The sequence below is a fragment of the Tamandua tetradactyla genome, chromosome 19 (genome assembly GCF_023851605.1).
Source record: "Tamandua tetradactyla isolate mTamTet1 chromosome 19, mTamTet1.pri, whole genome shotgun sequence".
Classification (NCBI taxonomy): domain Eukaryota; kingdom Metazoa; phylum Chordata; class Mammalia; order Pilosa; family Myrmecophagidae; genus Tamandua; species Tamandua tetradactyla.
Window position 1 is genome coordinate 25,112,980 of NC_135345.1, and position 27,963 is coordinate 25,140,942.

Sequence of the window (27,963 nt, forward strand, 5' to 3'; positions counted from 1 at the left end):
GGATAAGGGATATGAAATGTATGAGTTTTTTCTTTTTCTGGAGTGATTCAACTGTTCTAAAAAATGATCCTGGTGATGAATATACAAGTATGTGATGATATCGTGGTCCACTGATTGTACACCATACATGGGATGTGTGAAGATTTGTCAATAAAATTTTTTTTAAAAAAAGGATCTATCTACAGTATTCTATCACTCAATAATTCATTTTTTTTTTTACTTTAATTTATTTTTTGGAAGGGCAGGTACCGGGAATCAAACCCGGGTCCCTGGCATGGGAGGTGAGAATTCTGAATGCTGAGCCACCATGGCCCGCCCCATTTTTTTTTACTCTACCTTCTATTAAAAGTTTTATTGTGATATATTCACACACCATAAAATCTATCCAAAGTGTACAATCCAAGGCTTGCAGTATATTCATGTACATAGTTAATAGTATAATGAATTGTGTATTCATCACCAAAATTTAGAACATCTCATTACTCATAAAAGAAAAACATAATGCCCCCTATATCCCCTTATTACTGACACATAGCACTGGCATGGTACCTTTGTTACCAATGACAGAACATTAAAATATCACTGTTAATTATGGCCCATAGTTACATTAGATGTATGTTTTACCCATAAACAACCCCATTTTTAACACCTTGTAATAGTGATGTACATTGTTTTAGTTGATGAAAGGACATTCTTATACTTCTTCTAACTCCAGTCATCATCCACAACAAGGTTCAATGTTATACAGTCCCACGTTTTGTCCTCTAGCTCTCCTTCTAGTGATATACACAACCCTACACTTCACCTTGAAACACAATCACTGTTAACGCTGTTAATTACTCTCAATAAAGTGTTACCACTACCCCTACCCATCTCAAAACATTTACAACCAACCTAATTAAAAATTCTGCACAAACTGAGCATCAGCTCCCCATACTCTACCCTCATTCTATCTCCTGGTAACCTATATTTCAGATTTAAACTGAGTTTAATTATAATTAGATCATATTCCTGAGCTCATACAATATTTATCCTTTTATATCTGGCTTATTTCCTTCAATGTTCTCAAGGTTTATCCATTTTGTTACATGTTTTCAGGACTTCAACCCTTCTTACAGCTGAAAAATATCTCATTAATATGTATATATCACATTTTATTTATGTATTCATCGATTGAGAGACACTTGTGTTGCTTCCGTCTTTTGGCAATTGTTAATCATGCCACTATGAACATCAGTGCACAAATGTCTTTTCATGTTCCTGCTTTCAGTTCTTCCGGATATACAGCTATTAGCAGGATTGTTGTTATTATATGGAGCTCTATATTTAGCTTTTTTAAAATTTGTATGCTGCTGGACAGGGGTCATATTTCATTCTTTTTCCTGTGAGTATCCTGTTATTGCAGTACCACTTGTAAAAATTTAGTTTGTTTGCTTGTTTTGGGGAAGCGCATGAGCCAGGAATTTAACCCAGGTCTCCCATGTGGCAGGCGAGAATTTTACCACTGAACTACCCTTGCACCCCCTGTATGTGTAGCTGTCTGAGGAACCACTGAACCACCTTCCTCAGCAGCTGCACTTTTTGCATTCCTGCCAGTAGGGAATGAGTATTCCTATTTCTCCATAATCTCTCCGACAAAGTTTTCTGTTTTTTCAATAGTGGTCATTCTAGTATGTGTAAAATAATACCTTGCATACCTGGGATAAAATCCACTTGATCATGGTGTATAGTTCTTTTAATGTACTGTTGAATTTGATTTGTAAGAATCTGGGAGGGAATTTTTAGATCTATATTCATGAAAGAAATTAATCTTTAATTTTCTTTTCTTACAATACCTTCATCTGGCTTTGGTATTAGAGTGATCCTCATGGAATGAGTTAAGTAGTGTTCCCTCCTCTTCAATTTTTTGGAAGAGTTTGAGCAGGACTGCTATTAATCTTGGAAGGTCTGGTAGAATCCATGTATGAAGCCAACTGGTCCTGGGCTTTATTTTGTTGGCAGGTTTTGATGACTGACTCAATCTCTTATAATTAATTGGTCTGTTCAATCTTCCATTTCTTCCAGAGTCAGTGTAGGTTGTTCCTGCCTTTCCAGGAATGTGGATATTTCATCTAAAACTGTCTAAGTTGTTGGCATATGGTTGTTCATAGCATCCTCTCATGATCCTTTTTATTTCTGTGGCATCAGTGTTAACGTCTCCCCTTTCATTTCTGATTTTATTTGTATCTTTTGTCAGTCTAGCTAGATCAATTTTATTGATCTTCTCAAAGAGCTGAGTCCACTTTTGTTTCTGTTGGTTCTTTCTAGTGTTTTTTTATTCTCAACTTCATTTATTTCTCCTCTAATCTTTATTATTTTTTTTGCCTCTGATTCCTTTGGGATTAGTTTGCTGTTCTTTTTCAAGTTCCTCCAGGTACACAGTTACATCTTTGATTTCAGCTCTTTGGTTTTTCTTATATTTTTATTGAGAAATCTTCACACACGTACATTCCAGACATGGTGTGCAATCAATGACTCACAATATTATCACATAGTTGTGTATTCATCATCATGATAATTTATTAGAACATTTGCATCACTTTAGAAAAAGAAATAAAAAAGAAAAAACTCATACATACCATACAAACCCTTCCCTCTCATTGACCACTAGTATTTTCACCTACTCAATTTATTTTACCCATTATTTTTTTAATCCATTTTTAAAAATTATCTTCCCATAATTTGGAAAAAAGGAGCATCAGACACAAGGTTTTCATACTCACATAGTCACACTGTAAACACTGTATGTTTATACAATCATCTTCAAGAATCAAGGCTACTGGAACACAGTGCAACAGTTTCAGGTACTTCCCTCCAGCCACTCCAATACACCATAAACTAAAAAGGGATATCTAATGTATAAGAATAACCTTATACATATCTATATAATGTATAATATTTCGACTCTATCTGAAATCTCTCAGTCACTGAAACTTTGTCTCATTTCTTCCCCACTTTGGTCAAGAAGGTTTTCTCAATCCCTTGATGCCAGATCCTGGCTCATCCCAGGCTTTCTGTCCCATGTTGCCAGGGAGATTTATACCCTTGGGAGTCATGTCCCACATAGGAGGGAGGGCGATGAGTTCACCTACCAAGTGGTCTTAGAGAATGAGGTCACATCTGTCACTCTTTTTTCATTTTTTTTTTTTAATGTAAGCATTTAGAGCTATAAATTTCCTTCTCAATAAAAGCCATGATTGGTGCTCGGCTGTACTTCCCCCATTTTTGGGGAAGAGCCACCCTTCAGCAAAACTCCCCAGCCCCAGGGAGGTCTCTAAATTACCCCCTTTCACATTTATCTAGGATGGGGGTGAAACAGAGGCTAGTAGCTGTTTTTTGTCCTTGCTGGTTGAAACTGTAGTTGCCTTCAGAGCCAGACCCAGAGTTCCAAATTCACTAATCAAAAGCCATAGTCAGGGCAGTGCAATGGTGGCTCAGTGGCAGGATTCTCCCCTGCCACACCAGAGACCCAGGTTCAATTCCAGAGCCTGCCCATGCCAAAAAAAAAAAAATCCATGGTCAGTGCCTGACTATGTCCTCCCCGAACCCCCCACTCTCCCCTCCCAGGTTCTTGGAGAAGAGGACTTGAAATTTCCAGTTAGGGACTGAATCCCAGGGTGGCCTCTGAGTTTTATTCACGGCTGTTCAACTCAGATTATCAACTATTCCTTCTGCTCTTCCCTGGATGGTTTACAGTAATGTTGTGGTCTCCAGAGATCCCTGAAAAGTTGTTTCAACATTTTCTGACTGTATACTACCTGCCCTGGAAGATGAACTATGACTTGAAGCTCCCTACTTTCCCATCTTACCTGGAAACTTCTCTAGCTCATTTTTTTTACACCAAGTATGGATGTACCACAGTTTGTTTGTATATTCACCAGTTGATGGGGGTTGTTTCCAGGTTTGGGCAATTATGAACAAAACCACTACAAACAGTCATTACAGGTTTTTGTGCAGACACAAATTTTCATTTCTCTAGAGTAAATATGTAGAAGTCAGACTGCTGGTTTAAATGGCAAGTATATGTTTAACTTGATAAGATACTGCAAAACTATTTTCCAAAGTTTCTGAAACTTTGCACTAGTAATGTATGAGAGTTCTAGTTTGTTGAGATCTCTGCTAGCATTTAGTACTGTCAGTGTCTGTTTTTTTTAAATTAATTTTTTTATTTTTTTAAAAATATAACAAACACAAACATTGTTAACTTATGATCATTCCAGTATACATATATAATCAATAATTCACAATATCATCACATAGTTGCATATTCATCATCATAATTTCTTAGAACATTTGTATCAATTCAGAAAAAGAAATAAAAAGACAACAGAAAAAAAAAATCATACGTACCATACCTCTTACCCTTTCCTTTCACTGATCACTAGAATTTCTTTTCTTTTTTTTTTAATTAATTTTTTAATTTCTGTTTTGTTTTTAAAGTCAGCCATCTGAATAGCTGAGTAGTGGTAACCCACAGTGGTTTTAATTTGCATTTTCCTAATGATAATGATGTGACTATCTTTTCATATATCACATAAATCTTAAAGAAATGGCCTTAGAATTTTGTACATGTTTGTGTGATGCTCCGATATGTCCCAGAGTAATTTGGGCAGTTAATAAAGAAGAATTTGCAAAGTCCCCATGGGGGACTTGGGAGAAATCAGGAAATATTCAATTTTCCCATTTGGAGAATTTCTGATATTCTCATAAGTAGTGGGAACAACCAAATCAAAAAGTTGAGCCCTCGATCTTGGGTTTTGCCCAAAAAGTATTCCTGCAAAGGACAGGCTAAGCCCACTTAAAATTATACCCCCCAGAGAACCTCTTTTGTTGCTCAGATGTGGCTTCTCTTGCTCAGCCAATTCAGCAGGTGAACTCACTGCCCTGCCCCTCCCCGCCGCCATGTGGGACACGACTCCCAGGGGTGTAAAGCTCCCTGGCAATGTGGGAGAGAACTCCAAAGACTGGCCAGGGCCCAGCATCATGGGACTGAGACAGCCTTCTTGACCAAAAGGGGGAAGAGAGAAATAAGACAAAATAAAGTTTTGTTGGCTGAGAGATTTCAAACAGAGCTGAGAGATTATCCTGGAGATTATCCTTATGCATTACATAGACATTTTAGTTTATGGTATATTGGAGTGGCTGAAGGGAAGTAGAAGTATCTGAAACTGTTGCACTGTGTTCCAGTAGCCTTGATTCTTGAAGATAAGTGTATAAAGATAAAACGTTTACAATGTGACTGTATAGTTGTAAAAACTTTGTGTCTGATTTTCTTTTTATTCAGGGAATGGGCAGATGAGTAAAAAACATGCATAAAAAATAAATAAATAATGGGGATAAGGGGTAAAGTAAATTGGGTAGATTGAAACACTAGTGGTCAATGAGAGGGAGGGGTAAGGGGTATGGGATGTATGAGTTTTTAACTTTCCTTTCTATTTGTTTTTCTGGAGTGATGCAAATGTTCTAAAAATGATCATGGTGATGAATACACAACTATGTAATGATATTGTGAGCTACTGTTTGTACACCATGTATGGACTGTATGCTGTAGGGGTGTGAAGATTTGTCAATAAAAATATTAAAAAAAAAAAACAAAGAAAGAAAGAAATGGCCTTACAATAAAAATTATAGAATTATTTTCCCACGGGCTGAATTAAGTGGGGGAGGGTGAACTGCAGGGTATAAAAGGACACAAATCTTTTTAAGCTTCAGTTAAGTATTTATCATTAGGCGGTTGTGAAGATCTTACAATAATAAATATTAAAATGGTTTTAAATATGCTAAGTATTACTATAAATCTAAGTGACTATTGTTAGATCTTATTGAAGATGAATGAAACAATTTATTCTGCCCTGCCCTGCCAGTACCATCTTTGTCTAAAATTTTGGAGTTTTCCTGAATTAAGCTAGTTTTCAGTGTTGGAGACAGAGCCCAATCTTTAAGCATAAAACGTCATTTTCTTTTCATAGTCAACAGGACCAACACACTCAGCATTCCAATAATAGCAAGAGATAGACTGATCATTTTAGAATGAAAAGCTGTCTAACTCTGCACCTGGTTCTTTCTCCTGTGGCTGACATCTCATACCCAAGAAAAGTCTTCAGGCTTCCAAAAACTAAAAAGAAAAGACGTCCATTTGTCTTTCAGGAGATTCTATCTTGAAATAATAGATGAACTGAATTTTACTGAACCAATAAGTATCCCTGATGCAGGTGTTTCCCATAAAAAAAAAAAAAAAAAAAAAAAAAAGCAAAATAATTTCTCCAAGATTCCTCAGGATAATTGGATAGATAAGGATGGCAATGACTAACTGAAAACCACCTAGGGTGGTTCCAGATCCAAGTAAATTTCCTAGGACTGTACTAAATATCTATGCTCCTGATATAAAAACCAGTAGGTAAAAATACCAATGATTTGGAGCACTGTTCTAGTCAAGAGTGTTATTTTATATCTAAAGGGAAAACTTACCTTTCTTTCTTTTAATAGCTTCTTATAGCCTCTTGCCCCAAGTGATAATAAAGTAATAAGGACATCTAAAGAAGGTGACGCTGAAGCTCTTCCTGAAATAAAGATGAACAAACTACGTTCAGGGAGAATAAGCGCTTTTGAAGTTAAGATTTATCATAGTAGCCTATGTACAAATGGGCTTTAGTTTGATAATTATGTTTACTGAAGTGCAACTGATTTACCTACCTGGATACATCTTGCTGATTTCCTGAATGAAGGAATCATTAAAGCCAGCAATTATAGCACCACCTACTGGAACCATAAAATTTTTGTCCAAGCTCTGAACGAAAGCATCTATTCTACCAATCCGAGCCCCCTAGAATCAAGCAACATGTAGAAAACATAATAGTTACCAGGAAAACACCAGATTTGCAACTACTATTAACAAATAAATACAATTATTTGTATTAACACAATTCATAGAAATAAAAAACAGATCAAAAATGTTATTTTCTTTGTAACGGTGTTAATAAAATGTTTTTAGTATTAAACTGAGTTTTTAAATGGTGCCTCATATTTAGAAAAGCACTTTACAGTTCACAACCTGCTTTCACACATAAGTCATTTAATCCTTACAACTACCATATGAAGTTCAAGAGGGAACTGTACTGAAACAGAGTTTTACCTTAAAGTTAATGTCATCAAAGGGAGAGATGTTTATTTAGTGCAAAATTTATATTTGGGTAGCACATTAACTAATTTAACTTGTATGGTCAATTTATTTGAACACCATAATTACATGGAATCTTGAATAGGGCAGAGATCTTGTGGGTTTGTACCCTGATATATCCCTGAGTAATTTGGGCAGAGAATAAAAAAGTATTTGCAAAGTCCCACTGGAGAACTGGGGAGAAACGAGGAAATATTTCACTTCTCCATCTGGGGAATTCCTAATATTCACAAGCAGTGGGGACAACCAATCAGTAGGCTAAGCCCTTGATCTTGGGGCTTGCCCCTATGAAACTTATTCCTGCAAAAGAAAGGCTAAGCCTTATAATTATGCCGAAGAGTCATCCCTGGAGAACCTTTTTTGTTGCTCAGATCTGGCCTCTCTCTCTAAGCCAACTTGGCAGGTAAACTCACTGCCCTCCTCCCTCTACATGGGACATGACTCCCAGGGTGTAAATCTCCCTGGCATCATGGGACAGAAATCCCGAGATGAGCCAGGACCTGGCATCAAGGGATTGAGAAAGCCTTCTTTGACCAAAAGGGGGAAAAAAGAAATGAATAAAGTTTCAGTGGCCGAGAGATTTCAAAGACGTTTGGAGGTTATGCTAAAGGTTACCCGTATACATTATATAGATATTCATTTTAGTTTATGATGTATTGGAGTGGGTGGAGGGAGCCTGAAACTGCTGAACTGTGATCTAGTAGCTCTGACTCTTGAAGAGGACTGTATAACTATATAGCTTTTACAACGTGACTGTGTGATTGTGAAAACTGTGTCTGATGTGCCTTTTACCCATGGTATGGACAGACGAGTAAAAAGAAATAAGGATAAAAAACAAATAAATAATAGCTGGAGATAAAGAATAAAAATTGGGTAGACTAAAATATTAGTGGTCAATGAGAGGGAAGGGTTAAGGGGTATGGGATATATCAGTTTTTTTTTTCTTTTTATTTCTTTATCTGGAGTGATTCAAATGTTCTAAAAATTATCATGGTGAAGAATACACAACTATGTGATGATATAGTGAGTCACTGATTATAAAATATAGTTGGACTGTATGTGCAGGGATATTTCCCAATAAAAAATTTTTAAAAATTAATGTCATGGTTTGACATTTACTGTAACCCAAAAAAGTTCATGTTCTTTTAATCCATTCCTGTGGGTGCAGAAATTACTGTAGGTGGGACCTTTTGATTAGATTATTCCAATTGAGATGTGTCCTACCCCATTCAAGATGGATCTTAATCCTCTTACCAGAATCATTTATAAGAGCTTAAAGGACACAGAAAAACCCCAGAGAGCTCAGAGAAGCTAGAGATGAATTTAAGAGAAGCTCATAAAAAACAGCCTCAGAGAAGTTCAGAGACACCGCCAATGGAACCAGCAGCTGAAAGCAACAAAACCTGGAAGAGGATCAGCAGACGCCAGTCGTGCCTTTCCACATGATAGAGGTATTCTGGATGCCAGCTAATTGTCTTCAGAGAAGGTGCCATCTTGATGATGCCTTAATTGGGACATTTTTGTGGCCTTAGAACTGTAAATTTGTAAGCTAATATTGTTAATGCCAGTCCATTTCTGGTATATTGCATTTCGGCAGTTTTATCAAACCAAAACAATTAGGTAACAAAGAGTGGATTCCACCTATGCCTCTCATTTGTGATACTCTATTTGACAATACATGTCAACAGGGTCCTGTAACCATCAAGTAGTTTTAAACATCCTCCTTGAGTTCAAGAGCAGTCACCTATAATCTAAGGGAGTCCAGCTACCAGAGTTGCTAATCAGTTGTTATACATTTAATCACCTCTCTTTGCTGCCTGGACAATCTGACACCTGCATGGGACACCACTTTAAGCAAGAAGCTCTACTCCTACCATGACTCACGTAACAAAAGAGATAAGCAAAATTTCTTTCTTAACCAACTAATGTAAATTTTATTTGTATACTCTTGGCAATTTGAAAAGCAATGTTTTTGCATTCATGTTCCCTAATGCTATAATCTTTGATGATCTCATTCAATTGCACATAAACTTCAAGTGAAATCTAATATTCTGGTGAAAAACTGAATGCTTAACTACCAGAAATGTAAAACTTAGTTCTGGTTCCCATCCAACAGAGTCTATGACCTTCTGTTTAATGTACTTCTGATCTTCTCCTCTTAAAAATACGATACTATCTAAATTTCAACTAAGATAGTTTTTCTCTTTATCTGTAGCCACAGATTTTCAATCTGTATTCACAATCTACATTCTTATTAATATTATAACCACATTTGACCTTCATCTTCACATACCCTCTCTGCACATCCATATCTCAGAAAGAAAAGGAGGTGCAGATAGCTGGCCTAATCTAAGAGACCAGACCAGGCAAAAGGTGGAAGAAGCAAGAACTAGGAAGGAGAACGATTACTTTAAAGGTTACTGCATCATTGTTTAAATCTTAACCTTCCTCTGTTACTCCTATTTCTAATTTCCTAATAAATTATGATCAGAGAAAATCTCGCCATATCATAAGAAAACAGAGAGAAGCAAATAAGGCTAACGGAATAAATAATGGAAAAGCATACAAAGTAGCAGCACTTAAAAATAAAGTGGAACAGAGTTGTCCTTTGATTATCATTGAAATACAGTCTAAGGCTTCCTGAGAGAAACACAAACCAAATCAGGAGTAGGAGTACTAAGAGAGAATCACTACACAAGACTTTGCTAGAACTTATTCTTCAGTGAAATACAGAAAGCATTCAAAGGGCTGTAGACCCTGTGGCAAGAAAGCAAAACAAACAGGACGAACACAATCTAAGAGCTAGTATGCAGACCTCACTGCACCCACTAAAGTCAGAGGTTACTCATGAGGAAGTAAACAAAACAACACAACAACAAAAACAAGACTAGAACAATGGGGGAGCCTAAATAAACTATTAATATAGTAGCATGTTCTATGAAGTAGAACACTGATCAGTTTATTCACTTACTCATTTATTCATTGAACACCAATAATCTGAAAAATATTCCAGGTTCTGGGGATAGCAGCAGTGAATAAAATAGATAATTGTTCATCTAATAATTATTGTCAGAATTTACTGAACACTTACAATATGCTCAGTACTACTCTGAGCACTTAACACTTATAATTCATTTAACCTTAACAACAATTTGAAGTAGATGTTACTATAATACCTATTTTAAAGATGAGAAAATGAAGGCACAACAGTATTAAAGAAACCTGCCCAAGCTCTGACAGGAGGTTAATAGCACAACTGGGATTCAAATCCAGCCAGTTAAAGTACCCTGCCAAAGGTCACCCAGGCAATGAGTGTCACAGTAGAGTTTAGAATCTAGAAGTATGGGTGAAGAGCCTATGTTTAAAAGATAAAGCATTATTCCTATGGCACTAAACCAGCTACTCAAGCCAAATGGGTTGAAGTCCCTGAATTCTTATTTTTTCAAACCCTATATCTTATAAACTAGGATATCTTATAAGCTCCTCTCAAAAATACATCTGAATTCAACCATTTTTTACCACCTTCACAGCTACCACCTGGCCCAAGCCATCAACACACCTCACCTGGGCTGCTACAAGAGACATCTGCATACACCTGTCTCCCTCCAGTCTATTCTCCAGAGCAGCCAGAGCATGGTAAAAATGTAAATCGCATGTCCCTCTCCGGCTCAAAACCCTCTGGTGGCTGACAACCAAACCAAGAATAAAATACCAAGTTTTTAATGCATCTCAAATCTGACTTAATGTACTACCATTGTTTCCCTCACTCTGTTCCAGCCATACTGGCCTCCTTGCTTTTCCTCACACGTTCCAAGCACACTCCTGCCTTAGAGTCTTGGCACTTGCAGTTACCTTCTGTTTGAAATTTCTCCAGGGAGCTGCATGGCTCACTCCTTTATGTCACGTGGCACTTTGTCCCAATCTTATTTCTTGAAGAGCCACACCACCCCATGCCCCAATCACTCCATCTACTCTAACCTTCCCTCCCCCAAATACCAGAGAATTTATCAAGACTTGTCTTCGATGTTTATTGTCAGTTTTCCTGCAAAAACAGTACACTCTAAGAAGGTAAGGATTTTGTTATTTTCTATTCTGTATTTTCAGTACCTACTCTGGTGCCTAGCACACAAGTGGGAACCCAATAAATATTTGTTAAATGAACTGACAATTAGGAGTGTTAATAAGTAGTCACAACACTTACTTCTCTTAAATTCTTAATAAACGAAGCTGCTGTTTCCCATACTTTGGATCTTCACAACTCTGACTCTAAACATCTTCTGACTCTAAAATATTTAATCCTATATACATTTGTGACTCAACTACCTCCCTCTCAATTAATCTGCTATAACATCCATACTCCATGAGCCTCCTAAACAAATCATTTTAGTACATAAACAGACGTGTGGGTTCTCCAAAGCTAACTTTCCTTGGCTCTCCATGTGTGTATCAGAATATTCAACATGCTCAGCATTGCCATTCTAGGGCATCTTCAAAAGAAAAATAAAGAATTTAAAAATTCAATATGTTTTAATTATAGCTCTTCATTGTTTGCTTAATTATTGTTGTACTATTTTCTCAAGAAAGGACTCAGGGCTTGAGTACTTGTCGTTGGGGTTTTTTGTTTGTTTGTTTTTAAGAAAAACATGGTGCTCTGGAGTCACACTGAACAAGATGGGCCCTTCTGTAGGTAGGGGACCTTGGGCAAGCTGCTTAATCCCGCTGAGTTTCTGTTACTTCAGATGTAGAACTGGAACCATAAAAAGTATAACTTCGTTGTCAGAATTAAATTAATAAACTTGAAGAAATTAGCAGGGTGTGTGACACGTGATGGGTACTCAGTAAATGGTATTTATTACTCACTGAGATGAATTAAGGCTAATTTTCATTTTTACAAAGTCATGAAATAGCAATTAGCACTCAACAAGATCCCATCTTTATTTCATTTAAAACAACAGCACTACAACCTCTTCAAATTCTGAGAAAAACAGAAATGTGTATGTACTGTTTTTTTCTTTTTTTAAGAAATGTCAATTTTAGAAGGTAATTCCATTTCTGCAAAAATACATTATCTGTATTTAAAAAAAACTCACCTTAAAGTGTTACTTTTCCAGTTAAAACTTCAGTAACAGTACCTCACAAATGCACAGAGGTGACAAAGCAGGGTATCTATGATACATAAGCCCAAGGGCACGTTTCATATCATATCCTGAAGTATATTTCCTTTTGGTGAATCTCTTCAAGTATACCACCAAGTTTTCTTGCATTTAAAAATGTCATGAGGTCCCAATCAAGATTTCGGTGTATGAAGCTTCAGGGCTCCATCCTCCCATAGAAGTTCTGAATGGCCAATAAGAACTGACAAAAACATCTTTCTCAAAGCTCCAGAAAACAGTTAAAGGACTGCAGTAACCTAGTGAGCACTGAATCAAGAGAAAGCCTACTTAAAAGTGTGAGAATCTCATGTTGGCACTGACTGGCCCCTCCCCCATTCACCTGGCATGGAACCAGCTAGCACTTCCAAACTGGATTCTGGTCCTGGTTCTGGAGGGAGCAAAGTAACCCCTGCGCAAACGGTGGGAGCACATATGTCAGGCCCAACCTGTCTGGCGGTGGCCTGACAGACTCACCATACTAAAACTCCTTCTGCATATAGAAGGAGGGACATAGAGCTCTCCTGCAGAATGCTCTGGACAAGAAGTCAAGTTGTGCTGCCTGGGACAAGGGACAGCTGGTTGTAGAAAATATAATGCAGTGCCCAGGACTGAGGGGAAACTGTTTCTTAAGGAAGAGGGGACATTCTTATTCCTATAAACAGGGGAATTACTAGGGTCACATGAGCATACCCAAGACAAGGGGCATTCACAGAAAGGATCAGCCTAAGCTTTGGCTTGAGCAATTCCCTAAACTCACTGCATGGACAAACTCTAAGGAGAACACTCACAGGTCTCCCTAGACCTACAAAGACTAGGAAAGCCGTTTTCTTTTTTTTTCCCTCTTGTTTTTTTGTTAGCTCCTGGCATTTAAGGAAAGCTCTTCATAACACTGGCTGGATAAAAGCTCATGGAGAAGATACTTCAGAGTTTAAGTTTCAACAATAACATATTAAAAAGTTGTATACTGATGTTAAAGTTCTTGAACTTGATAAATGCACTTAAGGTGATTACATAAGTGAATATCTTTGTTTTTAGGAATTGTACATGGAAGAATTATATGTTCAAGGAGTACACTGTGCACAACCTGCTCTCACATATTCAGAAAATAGATAAGCAGGCATATAGACAGACAGAAAGATAGATGATTGATAGAATGATATGGCAAAAGTGGTGAAATGTTAAAATTGGTAGATATGGGCATGGGGGTCAGTGTGAATGTATGTTGGAGTTCTCTGTATAGGGTTTGTATTATTTTTGCAAGGTTGAAATTATTTCAAAATAAAAAGTTAAAAAAATTGTTTTTAAATTTCTAGGTTCCAACAAAAGATTATAAAACATACAAAAACAAGAAACAATGGTGCAAGCAAAAGAGAAAAATAAAACGTTAGAAGCCATCAATTAGGAGGATCATACCTGGGGTATCCCAGACAAAGACTTAAAAAAAGAAGTACAAAAAATGCTCAAAAAGGGAAACATGGACAAAGAACTAAAGGAAATTAGGAAACCGATGAACACAAAGAGGATACCAATAGAAAGACGGAAATTAGGAAAAGGAACAAAACAAAGCTGAAGATCACATAATAAAAATTTCAAGTTTCTTACAGGGGTTCAACAGCAGATTGGAGTTAGAAAAAGAATGAATCAATGAACTTACAAATAAGACAATTTAAATCATCCAGTCTAAGTAGTAGAAAGAAGAATGAAGAAAAGTGAATCGAGCCTGAGGAACCTATGGGATACTATCAAACATACCAAAATACACACTGAGGAATCTGGAAGGAGGAGAAAGAAAGGAGTAAAGAGAATATTCAAAGAAAAAATGTCTGAAATCTTCCCAAATTTAATGAAAGACATGGATATATACATCCAAGATGCTCAATGAACTTCAAATAGGATAAACCCAAGTAGACCCATACCACGAGACATTATAATCAAACTGTCAATTGTCAAAGATAAAGAGAATTCTGAAAGCTGTAAGAGAGAAGCAACCTGCCAAATACAAGGGAGCCCAGTAAGATAAAGTGTCGATTTCTCCTCAGAAATCATGGAGACAAGAAGGTAGTTGGAAGACACATTTAAAGTGCTGAAAGCAACATAACTGTCGACTAAGTCTATATCCAGCAAAACTGTCTTTCAAAAATGAGGGAGAGGGCAGGCCACAGTGGCTCAGCAGGCAGAGTTCTTGCCTGCCATGCCAAAGACCCAGGCTCAATTCCCAGTGCCTGTCCATGCAAAAAAAAAAAGGAGAGAGTAAGACATAAACAAGAGCTGAGGGAGACTGTCACCTCTGCACTGGACCTGTGAGAAATGCTGAAGGGAGTGCTGCAGACTGAAAGTACACTATACAACTGACTGAAGCCACATGAAGAAAGATCTCCAGTGAAGATACTAACATGGGTAAATATAAACACAAGTACTACTGTATCTCTGGTTTGTAACTCCACTTTTTACTTCCTAAAGGATCTAAATATGTAACGATAACCAGTGGTTTTGGACTCAATGTATAAACATGCAATTTGTTACAAGAACTACATGAAGGTGGGGGACAAGATATATAGGAATACAGTATTATTATTATTGAAGTTAAGTTGGCATCAAAGCAAATGAGATTGCTATAGATTTAGGACATTAAATTCAAGTCCTTGGTAACTACAAAGAAAAAATCGGAGAATATGTCAACTCCTGGACAAAAAGTAGAGTACAGGCTACCAGGATTGGAGGAAAAGGGCAATGGGGAGTTAAAGCAAAATGAGTGCGGGATTTTTGTTTAGGGTAAAGCGAGAGACAAAGTAATGGACAGAGGTGAGGGTACTGCAACAATGTGAATGTGATTACTACCACTGAATGGTGCGCTTGAAAAGAGATTCATGTTGAATCTATGTTTTCATAAGAGAGATAAACGGAAAGAAAACTAAAGATATAATGACAATTAAATGCAATATATGATATCAGATCTAAGAAGAGGAGAAGAGGCTCAAAAGGATATTAATGGGGGCGGGCCGCGGTGGCTCAGCGGGCAAAGTGCTTGCCTGCCATGCCGGAGGACCTCGGTTCGATTCCCGGCCCCAGCCCATGTAAAAAACAAACAAGCAAACAAAATACAATAAAACAAGAAAATGTTTAAAGATGTTTCCCTTTCTTCCTTCCTTCCTTCCTTCCTTCCTTCTCTCTGTCTTTCCTTCCCTTCCTCCCTCTCTCTAAAAAAAAAAAAAAAAAAAAAAAGGATATTAATGGGACATAAGAAAAAATTAGAACATAGAATGCAAGCTTTTTATCAATGTAAAATTTCTTGAATTTGGTAACTGCACTTAAGGTGGTTGCATAAAGGAATATCCTTGTTCCTAGGATATGTTACATGACAGAATTAAATGTTCAAGGAGCACAAAGTATACAACCTATACTCCAAAATGGATTGACAGACAGATAGACAGAATGATATGGCAAAGGTGGCAAAATGTTAAAACTGGTGGATATGGGTATCTTGGCATGTGGGGGTATGTTATATGAGAAATCTGTATATGGGGTTTGTATTATTTTTTCAATTATTCTGTGAATTTGAAATTATTTCAAAATTTAAAAGTTTATTAACAAAAGCTATGAGCACCAAAACACTGAGCACTTTTAGAACTATTAATAATTATGAAGACTTGGGTATGTGGAAAATACAGAAACAGAACATTAAGTTTAAAAATTAATATTAAATGTAATTCAACTATACAAAAACAATACGTTCATATATTGAAAGAAAAAGGAATAGACAAATTATGACTATTTGCTAGGGTAACTAATGTTGACATATTTGATCTTTGAGAGAATTGAGAATATTAAAAACTAAAAAAAGAAAAAGAAATAAAAATGAAATCATTTAAATGTTTTTCAAGATTTCCCATGAAAAGAATTGTACAGTCTTCCTCTGCTTCCATTCAAATTACATTAGACATAGTCTAGTCTAGGATTATGATGAAGAGTTATGGATTAATGGAAAGGATATCTAGGAAAAAGTAAACAGTCTCCTCTAGGGGTTTCTTAAACCCTGACATACCATGCCTACAACTCACTCCACCTCTAGACTTCCTGTGCTACATAAATTTATTCTTTTCCTTACTGCTTTAAGCCAAATTTGAGTTTGGTTTCTGTTACTTGCAGCCAATTATATTCTAAGCGGCACAACATTTGAGAAAGTAAATTAAGCAAATCGGCGATTACATTAACTATGTTTATATAAAAGGTGATACTAACATACTCAAGATGATAATATACAAAACGTTTTACTAGATAGGATCTACTGGGCATTCAGCACGCTGGAGAAAGCAACAGATAACTTATGTCCACATAACACAAACTACATGCATGTTAACCCTGAATATGTGAATTGACACCATTATGCACTCAAAGTACATAACCCATATCGAACACAGTATCTATTCATATCCTAATAGAGTATAATTAATTGCTGCAAATTAAAATAATAGTTCATTTATTCATTCATGTTTTCAGAAACTACATATTGAGTATCAATTATATACCAGATACTATTCTTTAGTAAAGAAAAGAAAGCCTTTCCCCTAATGGAATCTTCATTTTAACTACTGTCAATAATCTAGACAATAAACAAATAAATATTATAGCACATGGTAATAAGTGCTATGGAAAAAATCCCATATATTATCAATTCTAACAGGCATAACTTTACATATCAGTAGTAAGAAAAAACTCTGCCAATTAATATTGTAAAATACTATTGATTATAAGATCATAAAATCACATATCATTACAGGATTATAAGATCTAATTTCAGAGATGTTAATATGTAGAATAATATGCACCTTAAAATTGATGAATATGGTAAAACAGGGAAAGGGGGACAGAGAAAGCCATCAGGGAAGAGGTCTTATTTTAGAGAGAGTGTCTGAAAGTCTCATTGACCTAAAGAAAGAAAGGGAAAAAGCTATGCAACACTCATGAAGAGTTTCCCAGAGAGAGGGATGTGCAAGAACAAAAGCCCAGTGTGTGTACACATGTAGCTTGATGAAAGAACAGAAAGAGGGTGAGTGTGCCTGGAGGAATGCGGGTAAGGGGGAGAGCAGTAGGGTACGAAATCAGAGAAGCAGCAGAGGCTTGAGTACACAAGGCCTTGCAGGGCATGGCTCTAACCTTACTCGGAGTGGAATGGGAAGAAAAAGCATAGTTTCAAAATTAGAATCTAAAACAGATGACCTCAATCTAGGTGATAAATAAATGAATAAGACTGCAAATTCATAGTTAAAGGTAAGGATATTTAGCCATTTGCATTGTAGGATAATATGGTAAAGTGATTCCTTAAATATTAAATACAGAATAAAATTACTGATAAACTTTTAAAATACCATAATCCAGTATATTAGAAATGTAAGGATCCTAACAATGAAACATTCCGAGAAAGTTAGAAACTAAGCACTGAAGTATTTCTGTTAATGTGGACAACCAAAGCTATTGGTCCAATTAGCATCACATGACCACAGAGTATTGTGCAAGTTTCTCATGCTCCCTGAAGTCAAGTCTGCCAGAAAAGTGTTTTTACTATATAAGGTGATTTAAAAAAAGTAATAATCTTAAAAAAATGTTAAAATCGGCTTTTTCTTGATGTCTTTTTTTTTTTGTATGCTGTATGGCAGGGTCACATTTCATTCTTTTTCCATGTGAGTATATAGTTATTGCAGTACCACTTGCTGAATTTTGCGGTTGTTGTTTGTTTTTGGTGGTTTCTTTGTTTGGGAAGTACATGGGCTGGGTATCAAATTCAGGTATCCCACACGGCAGGCGAGAATTCTATCACTGAACTACCCTCATACCCCATTGACATCTTTTTAAACTCTCTTACCTGCTGAATTAGGTGCATACACTTTGAAGACTGCACTCCATATGCATTGTTGACTATATGTGGGATGCCATAATTAGCACAAATCACAGCCAGTTCTTCTAATCTATAAACATAAATAATCAAAGACATACTCATTGTGCTTTATAAATTACAGTGTAAAACTTTTTTAAAAAACGTAATAGTTATTCTTCATGTATACAAGGCAAAAAAAATGACTGTGAAATTTCTACTGCACTGTTCTAGCATATAATTTGGCAGCTTGGAAGTATATAGCAGGTGCTTCAGAATAAGTCTAAACATCATTTAAATTAATTTTGTCAATTAAATTATAAAAACTTAAGTAGACAATAGCTTTTAAACAATATTAAAATTTCCTATACAAAAAAACAAGCAGATTCTTTATGATGACCCCTTCACAAGGTGATATGCTAATTTTTAAATGCTTTTGGTTGCTTATCACACTAAAACTAATTTCTGTATAATAATCAGCATATCTGCACTAGGGTAACTTTCAGAAACCTACAACCTCAAATGGGTTCCTGCACCAGATAAGTCCTGAAACCTAGAGGGCCCAGCCTCTCCAGAACAACAGCTAGTTCCATCTCCCTGTACCATATTACTGACAGCCCCTTACAATATGAAAACATTAGAATGGCCATAGCCCAAATACCCTAAAGAGGAGGATAGAAAAATTAAAGGTGATGGTAGAGTTATAAAGAGAAGGTAGGGTTTAACAAATGAATATGAATGCTGAATCATTAAATTGATATTTCTTTTAATCTCCAGTATCTTAGAGGAGCTAGAAGTAAAAACCTAAAATTGTGGAACTGTAACCCATACCAAACTCTGAAATCTGTTCTACAACTAATTGTTGTGCTGTGCTTTGAAATTTATTGCTTTTTAGTATATATGTTATTTTTCACACACACACAAAGAAGTTGATTGTGATGATAAAAAAATATTTATCCCTTGTAGCCTCCAATGTTCTGGATCAGCTAGAAGGAAAAATCTGAATTGATGGTATGGTAGCCCATGACAAACTCTGGGATGTGTGTTGTAAATACTTGTTGAAGAGTGCCTTGAAAACTATTGTTTTTTTCTTTCTTTGCTTTGTATATATGTTATATTCTACAATGAATAAGGTTTAAAAAGAAAAAATCAGCATATCCAAAATCTTTAAAAATCTCACATAAAACGTATTACATAAAATAAAAAATACACTTCCAAATACACTTTAATGTTACTAAAAATACAGAATATTAAATGTTTCAGTATCAAAATAATACTTAACAAATTTGTTAATTGGATACTAAAGAGAAAAATCAGCTTCCAGTTTTAAATCCACTCAGATTGTCATTTGACATGTCTCATTTTAAGATAACTTGAAAGTAAACTTTTTAAGGTAATAAATTTCTATTAGTGCATAATAAATGTTTTTTTCCCCAAAATCAGACATCATCTGTGAGGTCATCTGTAACTGAAATGTTTTCATGATATGAAACTAAAACAAAAATCTATAGTTTGAGAAAATTAATTTTTTCAATTTTCTTTCTGCAATATTAAGAATTTGGAAGAAACAATTTTATGCAATAAAAGTTGTTTTCCAAAAGGATATATTTCAAATATATGTTATGTAGTTTTATTACACAGTTTTACATATTACATTTTCTATTTCTAGTAAATTACAATTAAGAACATTATTGTGTTCCTCTGTCAGAAGTTTTCACGTTTCCTTGAAGTTTTAAGTATTAAAAACTCATATAAGGTGGTGCAATGGTGGCTCAGTGGCAAGAATTCTCGCCTGCCAAGCTGGAGACATGAGTTCAATTCCCAGAGACTGCACATGCAAGAAAAAAAAAAAAAAAACCCAACTCATTTACACTCATTTTTATAAACCTCACAAATCGAAACAGAAATGCCTTTTTGTTACTGAAACTAATCTGATATTGTTTCTAAGAAAATAGGCCGTGTAAGACACACACAAGTATTTTCTTCATTAGATAAAAGGTACCTTTTTTACGTTTGTCTTCTAATGAAAGCATTTCTTAATAAAGAATATGAAGGTAAGGAACTATAACAACATAAAGTACTATTTTAAAAAGAAAAAATAAATTTAAAAAATCACTTGTAATTGTTCAAATTTGCTAATAATTAGGATATGTAAAAAGGTATTAAATGAAAAGGAAGAAGAGAAAAAATATCTTCTATGTGAAAGAACCTGTATTCTAACTTACAAGCCAATTTAAAGTATTTGTCAGAAGAAATGATACTCTCCTTTTATAACTTTTCCTTTGACTGATTTTCCCCTACAAAATTCTCTTTCTAGTTAATTAACTAATAAAAACAAAATATGCTCTTTATCCACTCAATTTAAACTATAAATGAACTTGATATAAAAAGTCAATTATATTTCTTTTAATTTAATGAAAATCAGAAATTCAAACATATTTCTAATAATTATGCATCACTTTTCTAAAGTTTACCCTTATCAAAAACATTCATTACATAATACCAATTAAAAAGTGACAGATGAGGGGCGGGCCGCGGTGGCTCAGCGGGCAAAGTGCTTGCCTGCTATGCCGGAGGACCTCGGTTCGATTCCCGGCCCCAGCCCATGTAACAAAAACGGAGAAACAGAATACAATAAAACAAGAAAATGTTTAAAAATGTTTCCCTTTCTTCCTTCCTTCCTTCCTTCTATCCTTCCTTCCTTCTCTCTGTCTTTAAAAAAAAAAAAAAAAAAAAAAAAAAAAAAAAAAAAAGTGACAGATGAGAATTTTGCTGAGAAAACAGCTTTTTCAAAGGAAATAGCAATGTAAATACTTAGCATGTGCCAAGCAAACTGTATTTAAAAAAAGTCAGTCAAAATAAATAAAAACAAAACTATCCTCAAGAATAAATAGTCTAACAAATACAGATATCCATAGGCTGGTTTTTTCTGTTTTTTTTCGGGGGGGAGTTAATTGAATTCAGGTCTTTCCTCATGGCAGGCAAGAATTCTACCCCTGAACTGGTTATGTACCCCATAGGCTGTTTTTCAAAATGTGATTTATTTCTAAAACATTAAAATTTTTCTAGATATCAAAATCAAAGAAGAATAGAACTTTTAATTGAATATTTCAATACATATTAAAAAAAATCTGATTGATAAGCAATGATTAAATTATAAATGCATATTCAATATTATCTTAAATCGGAATTTCTAGGTTCCTGAATGTGGCAAGGTAAATTTCCAAGCATGGCTTAAAATTGTTTCTTAAAATCACAAAATAATAAAAGCTAACATGAATTCATTAGTGCCAAATTATGTGAGTTCATGAATTAAAACTGAAGTATAACTTTATGCAACAAGAAAAGTCCAAAGTCAATGTATTTCTTACAAATTATAAGCGCTTCTGTTCAAAATCTTAAAAGTGAAAAAAAAAAGAAAAAAGTTAAAACTAGAAATCTGTATTACTAGATCTAAGCCTATTACTTTTCAGAATAAAAATTTGTGGCAGCAATCATTTAGAAAAGTAACTGTTGTTTTTTTCCTTTTTGCTTTTATTATTAAATATTTCCATTTTTCTCAAAATGCCAAGACAATCCACTGTGTACATCTAAGCGGACAATGCCAAGACAATTCACTGTGTACGTCTCAGTTAATTTCTCAATTAATTTGGAATAACAAAAAATTCAAGGTAATATGAATAATGCTAAAATTTTCTATTTGAAATCTGTTACTACTGATAGCTCCCACATATGAAAAGTAATTGTAAAATCAAAGAAGTGGAGATAATAGCAAAGAAAAGTACATCCAACATTTAGCTTAGGAAAGGAATCTCTATCAAACAATGAGGAAAAAAAAGAGCTAAGAGACAAGCTAAAGATAAAGAAAATAGAGATGTTCTGCATTTCCATGAGTAATAACAGATCTCTGCAAGGTAGTAGTTGTTTTTCCTTCTTCTACGTCAAATATTTATTTTCTCAAGCTCATGCTGTTCTCCACAATGTCAATTTATTCTCTTAGGACACTCAATTCACTTATTTACTATCAAATGACATTTAAGTATATTTGAAAATTAGGATCTGCTTTTTATTTAAAAGCCTGATGAACTCCTAAAGGACAATAGTGACAAATCAATTACCTATCAGGCACCCTTGGAGCAAAACAGGATGTAGTAGAATGAACACACAGAATGTAATCAGGCCCCAGTTCCTGGACTTTAGCCTCCACTGCTTTCAGGTCTGTGCGCAGCTCATCGCCTTCTAAAATGTTCTCTATCACCACAGGCTCAAAACCTAACCAAGCCAATAAGAAATCAAAACATCAGTGGGTAACAGAACACCGGAATGTCCCAGACTCTAGGAAGCAAGTGCTATTTTCTACACAAGAACTCTATGTATTTTAGTCAATGAGTCCTCCCCCTGAAATAAAGATCTCAGTCAATACTGGTATTGGTCAAAGGCAGGTCAAACAAATCAATTCAACACTTGATGTTACAGGAAAGTAGAATTCTAGAATGTAAAGAAAACAATCGTTCAATAAATATCTATAAAAAAAGTTCAATAAATATCTATACATGTAATAGTTAATGGCTAAAAGGATCGCTTAGCCCAATTCAATTTCAGTTCATAAAAAAGTAAATCTGCTCATTTTCTTGCTACACTCATTTTATTTTAAAGTTCATTTTATTTTGTAAACAGACATAAATAAAAGTATAATTCAAATGCTGAAACAAATCACAAACACCAACGTAATGTTTTAGCTCTGAAGAAAAATGTAATGACTTTAAGTAGCCTGAGAATCATTGACTCATCTCATAGTTTGCAAGAGCCTTCGATGATTTAAATATAAAAACTGTTTTCAAATTTTCAGTTTAAAGAGTTCATTAACTAGCATATAATCAAAGGTCTCCCCAAATAACAATTATGTATTATTTTACAGTAAATATTTAGGTATCCAATAAGCTTAAAGGTTGTAGAAAACAATATGTATACCAAATAATTAAGAATACTTAGTGGTTAAAGTTAAATCTTAAGGTTTAAGTCTTAGAAACTGGATAGGAAATAAACTTGAGAAATATTGCACTTAGTTTTTATGTTGTCACTGTCCATACAATCCAAACACCAAAGAAACAGGTTAGATTCATGGATTTATGAGCTGTAAACCATTTAATTCAAGTCACTTATTTCAAAGATAAGGAAACAAAAATTCAGGCAGATTAATGGTTTCCCAAAGGTCACACAAGTTAAAGCAAAGTGAAGTTCAACTAGTTTTCTTTGGTGTTTTAAGAATCCAAATCAAATTGTGTATATTCTATTTACAGAAATGTAAAACCTTGACCACTATAAAATCAATTGTTGGCTACCTTCTCAAATATGCTGGTTCAGAGATGTTTAAACAACTATTAAAACAAACAAAACTTCATTTAAATTAAATATGGGAAGGACAAGGTGGTTAAAATGGGAAATGCTATGCTGTGCATATGTTACTACAATAAAAAAAATTCCTAAGAACAGCTAATTTTCTATTATTTCTCAAATTGTCTAGACTCAATCCCGTTTTGCTGCAAATGATTAAAACACAAGTTTTTTTGCTTGCTTCCTAAAGATACAGTTTATCCTAAAAAAAATAATCTAAGTTGCAGTTCAAATATCAGTATCTCTATCTTTTCCATGAGTTTGATTATCAGTTCTTGGTTAACAGGATATGAAGTAACACACTTGACAACTTCATGTGACTTAAAATGAACATTATATATTTTAAAGGTCTATCAATTTCTAGGTGGGCCACGGTGGCTCACTGGCAGAGTTCTCGCCTGCCATGCCGGAGACCCGGGTTCACTTCCCAGTGCCTGCCCATGTGAAAAAAGAAAAAGAGTCTATCAATTTCTGCTATATGCCCTTAATATAAATTCCTTTATATCTTTAGGATTTTTTATGGAGTTGAATTATAGTCCAATACAATTTATTTCATACAACAGACTGAAGCCATTCAAAACTAACCTTAAATTCTTAAATGTATAACCTAAGGTTGACTTTCACAGGACAATGTACTGAAATAACAATCTAAAAATTTTATCTCATGTACATTTTAAGTGCCTGTATCCTTGCACTTTGATTCATAGCAAGAATTTACACATGCTCCACTTATGTATATTCAACAAACCTTGAAGCATCTTTTCATCTTCCACCGATAGCTGTAGGGTATTTTCACATATTATCCATTTAAACCTCAAGCCAATCTTGTAATAATATCCCCCATTTTAAAGAGCTGGGAACAAGTTTAGTTTCTTTTTAAATGATCTATTTCTATATAAAAAGTTCAACTTTTCTAACTATGAAATTTAAAACACTACACATGCCATTTCTATTCTTTTACCTGCAGTAATCATGGATTTAAAGCAAGACTTCTGGTCTATTCGTGGCCATATAATATACTTCGCCTTTGGTCTCTTATGTCGTAATGTCAAGAAACACAAGGTTAGACTCATACCAGTTGCCATAGGAACTACAAAGCAGTTGGCCACCGTATGGACACCTATAAATAAGAAGTAAAACAGAAATCAGTCATTCTGTTGAAAAAGTAGCATCCCTCTTGAAGGAATGATACGCTTCTTATCTCAAATATAAGAGTTGTAGCCCTAATGCTTCTTTTTCTGCACTGGTTCTCAGGAATCACTGCCAAACTGATCCTATAAGCTTAAAGCTGGGATTTTCTATCTTATTCTAAAAATCTTTTATATATATGCCTTTCAAAAACTGCTCATATTCTTTTTGGAAAGAGGCATTAAAAAAAGAAATTAGCCAAAGATGAATATGGCTGGTCAGCCAAAAATATTGATTAATATGGTACATACCAGCCAACTTTATGATGTCCAGGACCAAAGAATTGGTAATTTTGTTCAAAAGGCTAGAACCTGCAGCTTTTGGTTGCACAGCAGAAATATCACCCGATCTTCCAATTCCATGAATGAACCTAAGCAAAAAATGGGCCAAGAACTGGAAAAATATATTCACTATTCTAAATAATCCAATGTATAAGTATACAAATACCATAATCCAAAACACCAGAAGCAATACTTGGCTGTTAGAGACATACACCATAAACTATTAGCAATGTGAAAATATCCTACTTAAATCAAAATTACCTCATCTATTATGTGGTGGTAGCTATTAGTTTCCAAAGATGGCCACCATCAATTTCTTTCTACCCTACACCATCTGCTCCTCCTACACTAGGAGGAGGAATTTAATCCCCCACCACCTGAATTTGGGCTGCCCTTAATGATTTGGTCAGGTGAAATCTAACAGAAGTGATGATACAGAACTTTTGAAGCTAGGCTGTGAGAATCCTTAAAGTTTCCACCTAGCTTCTTAAAGGGCTTGCTCTTGGGGTGCTCCCTCTTTGAATCTGGCTACTATGCTGGAAGCTCAAGCCACATGGAGATATCATCTGATATCCAAGTCATGTGAATAAATCCTTTTGGACTCTGCAGATGACTAAACTCTCAGCCAACATCTGACTACAACTGCAGAAAAACAAAGCAAGAATCAATCTGCTGAACACAGTTAACCTATAGAATCATGAATGGTTGGTTTAAGCCCATAAGTTTTAGGGTGGTTTGGAAGGCATCAATAGAAAACTGGAACAACTCAACATTAAATTCCCATTTTTTTTTCCTTTTTCCCTAATCAGAGCAGTGGGTTAAAATATAGCAGAGTTCCGATGGAAATGAGTTGATGTTTAAAGATTGTCTCAATTTTAAAAGAACTATATGCTCCTTGAAATTTTTTGTTCAAATTCAATCATTTTAAATCTGATGATACTATGCACTATTTGAAGATAACTCTGAATACTCTTCAAACTCAAAATTCTTTTTTGTAATTTGAATAGCTTTTAATGTATCATCAGAAATTCTGTATCCTAGGATTATTGCAGAACACTGAACTTCATTACCACTGAAATCTGACATGTACAAAGCACTTTTCCATATATTATTGACTATGTTAACCCATTGTTGACCATGAATTTTTCATCCAAGTTATATACTATCATTAGTTTTGATTGCAATGGCTTGTTTTTCTTTTAGAGCAAGTACGTTGGAAATTTATTAGATACACATCTAAGAGAATATGTGGGCACTCTCGCAAAATGATAGTGACAAGAGACAATAGGTAATGGGGGGCCATTTGGTTTTTTTTTGCATGGGCAGGTACCAAGAAATATTTGCTTTTATAGATTAGCTTTACTTATTCCCCTTTTCACTTCCTTGTTCCAGGCTTTCTCTTTCCCTCCTTTCTTTCCAGGATAGTGCCTGGTGGTAGATAATCCATTTATGTAGTTAGGTTGGTTCTACCCTTCTCCTCAGATGACTTACTCAGGTGGGGGGTAGTCTGGCCCCAAGGTGCTGTCTGTTGCTGTATTTCTCAGAAATAATCTTTCTCTTTGAGACCTAACCGCTTTTTGGACTTTGTCCTTTGCTTAGTCAGCCGCTGCCCTAATTCTAACCCTGCAACATTTCCAAATTGCAAAGGTTTTGGTTAAAATAAAATTCTACTATCCCTAGAAGAATTCAATGAGTTAAAATCACAGAAGACGTGGAGTTCCTAAAAGAGTTTACCCATATTTTACAAAAAAGTTGGAAGACAGAGAAAAAAATTATCATATTTGGAACCACTAACAATAAAATGGTTATGAGAACCATGTATAGGAACCCCTATCAATTAAATGGTTATCAAACGGATGTTATCAGAATTGATGAGAAGCTTTCTGAAATAATATAAAAGAATGATTTGATAATCTAAAATTAAATTTAATATACTTTTTCTACATCTGCAACAAAGCAAAGTATATTTTAGGTGGGATTCAGTTTAGATGCAGATGAACAATGTTTTAAAGTTCTCCCTATAAATAATTTTCCCAAAAAATCCCACAATGCTAGAAAAGAAATATGGAAAACTATATACAACATTAATACAACTGAGTCCATAAAACACTTTAAACTCTTATCACCAAACAGGGGTATTACGTTAAACATTTCAACAAAATGTAAAAACCAAACCACCTGGTACTATAATCTTATAGGGTAACCACTACCTACTAGAATCTTAACCCTTATTGTCTTTGAAAAACCCCTGCTTGGATAAATTGTTTCCATCTCCCTGCTGTAGTTGGTTTACATGCCCAGGTGAACTGGGAAGAACTTGATTACAAACAGACATTTTCTAATTTAATATGATCGGCACTGTTCAGTGTTTTAACAAAAAAAAAAAAAAGGAAAAAATGTTTTCACATGCTACTTAAAAAACTAACCTGTAATGACGGCGAGCAACTAAAGCAGATGCCACTCTCCCTTCCCGTTCTCCTACACCACAATTGCCCAGGAAATTGTTGCTATCCATGATTGCAAGTTCATGTAAAAAGAGTTCAAGTGTACTTTCATCCCAACCATCCTCCGGACACTTGCCCTTCAAAAAAAAAAACAACAAAAAAAAGTTCATATTTAAGAAAAATGATTGTCCCATAGAATCTTTCTCAATGAATTTTTTAAAATTTTTAATGTGTATTTTCCCACGCTCCTTATCAAAAATTCATACACAAATCGAGCACCGTGAAGAGAATACACATAGGCAAAACGTGTGTTCCATTTGATAATTCGTTATCTACTGTAATTACATGCAGGGGGCGATGATAAATGCATGAGATGAGGTTTATTCAGATTTTAAAGTACTCAGTAAATTAAAGCAAC

At 35.0% G+C, this 27,963-nt stretch overlaps 1 protein-coding gene across 2 annotated transcripts in view; it reads right to left on the reverse strand.

Annotated features, from left to right (window-relative positions):
- The window catches only part of SEPSECS (Sep (O-phosphoserine) tRNA:Sec (selenocysteine) tRNA synthase), an 88,169-nt gene that overhangs the window by 59,506 nt on the left and 700 nt on the right, over positions 1-27,963 (reverse strand). For both annotated transcript variants that reach the window (XM_077136521.1, XM_077136522.1), the window contains exons 2-8: positions 27,528-27,682; positions 25,072-25,190; positions 24,594-24,752; positions 22,357-22,510; positions 18,230-18,332; positions 6,733-6,862; positions 6,508-6,599 (exon numbers count right to left, since the gene is read on the reverse strand). In XM_077136521.1, coding sequence (XP_076992636.1) covers positions 6,508-6,599; positions 6,733-6,862; positions 18,230-18,332; positions 22,357-22,510; positions 24,594-24,752; positions 25,072-25,190; positions 27,528-27,682 — 912 coding nt within the window. The remainder of the gene's footprint in view (positions 1-6,507; positions 6,600-6,732; positions 6,863-18,229; positions 18,333-22,356; positions 22,511-24,593; positions 24,753-25,071; positions 25,191-27,527; positions 27,683-27,963) is intronic.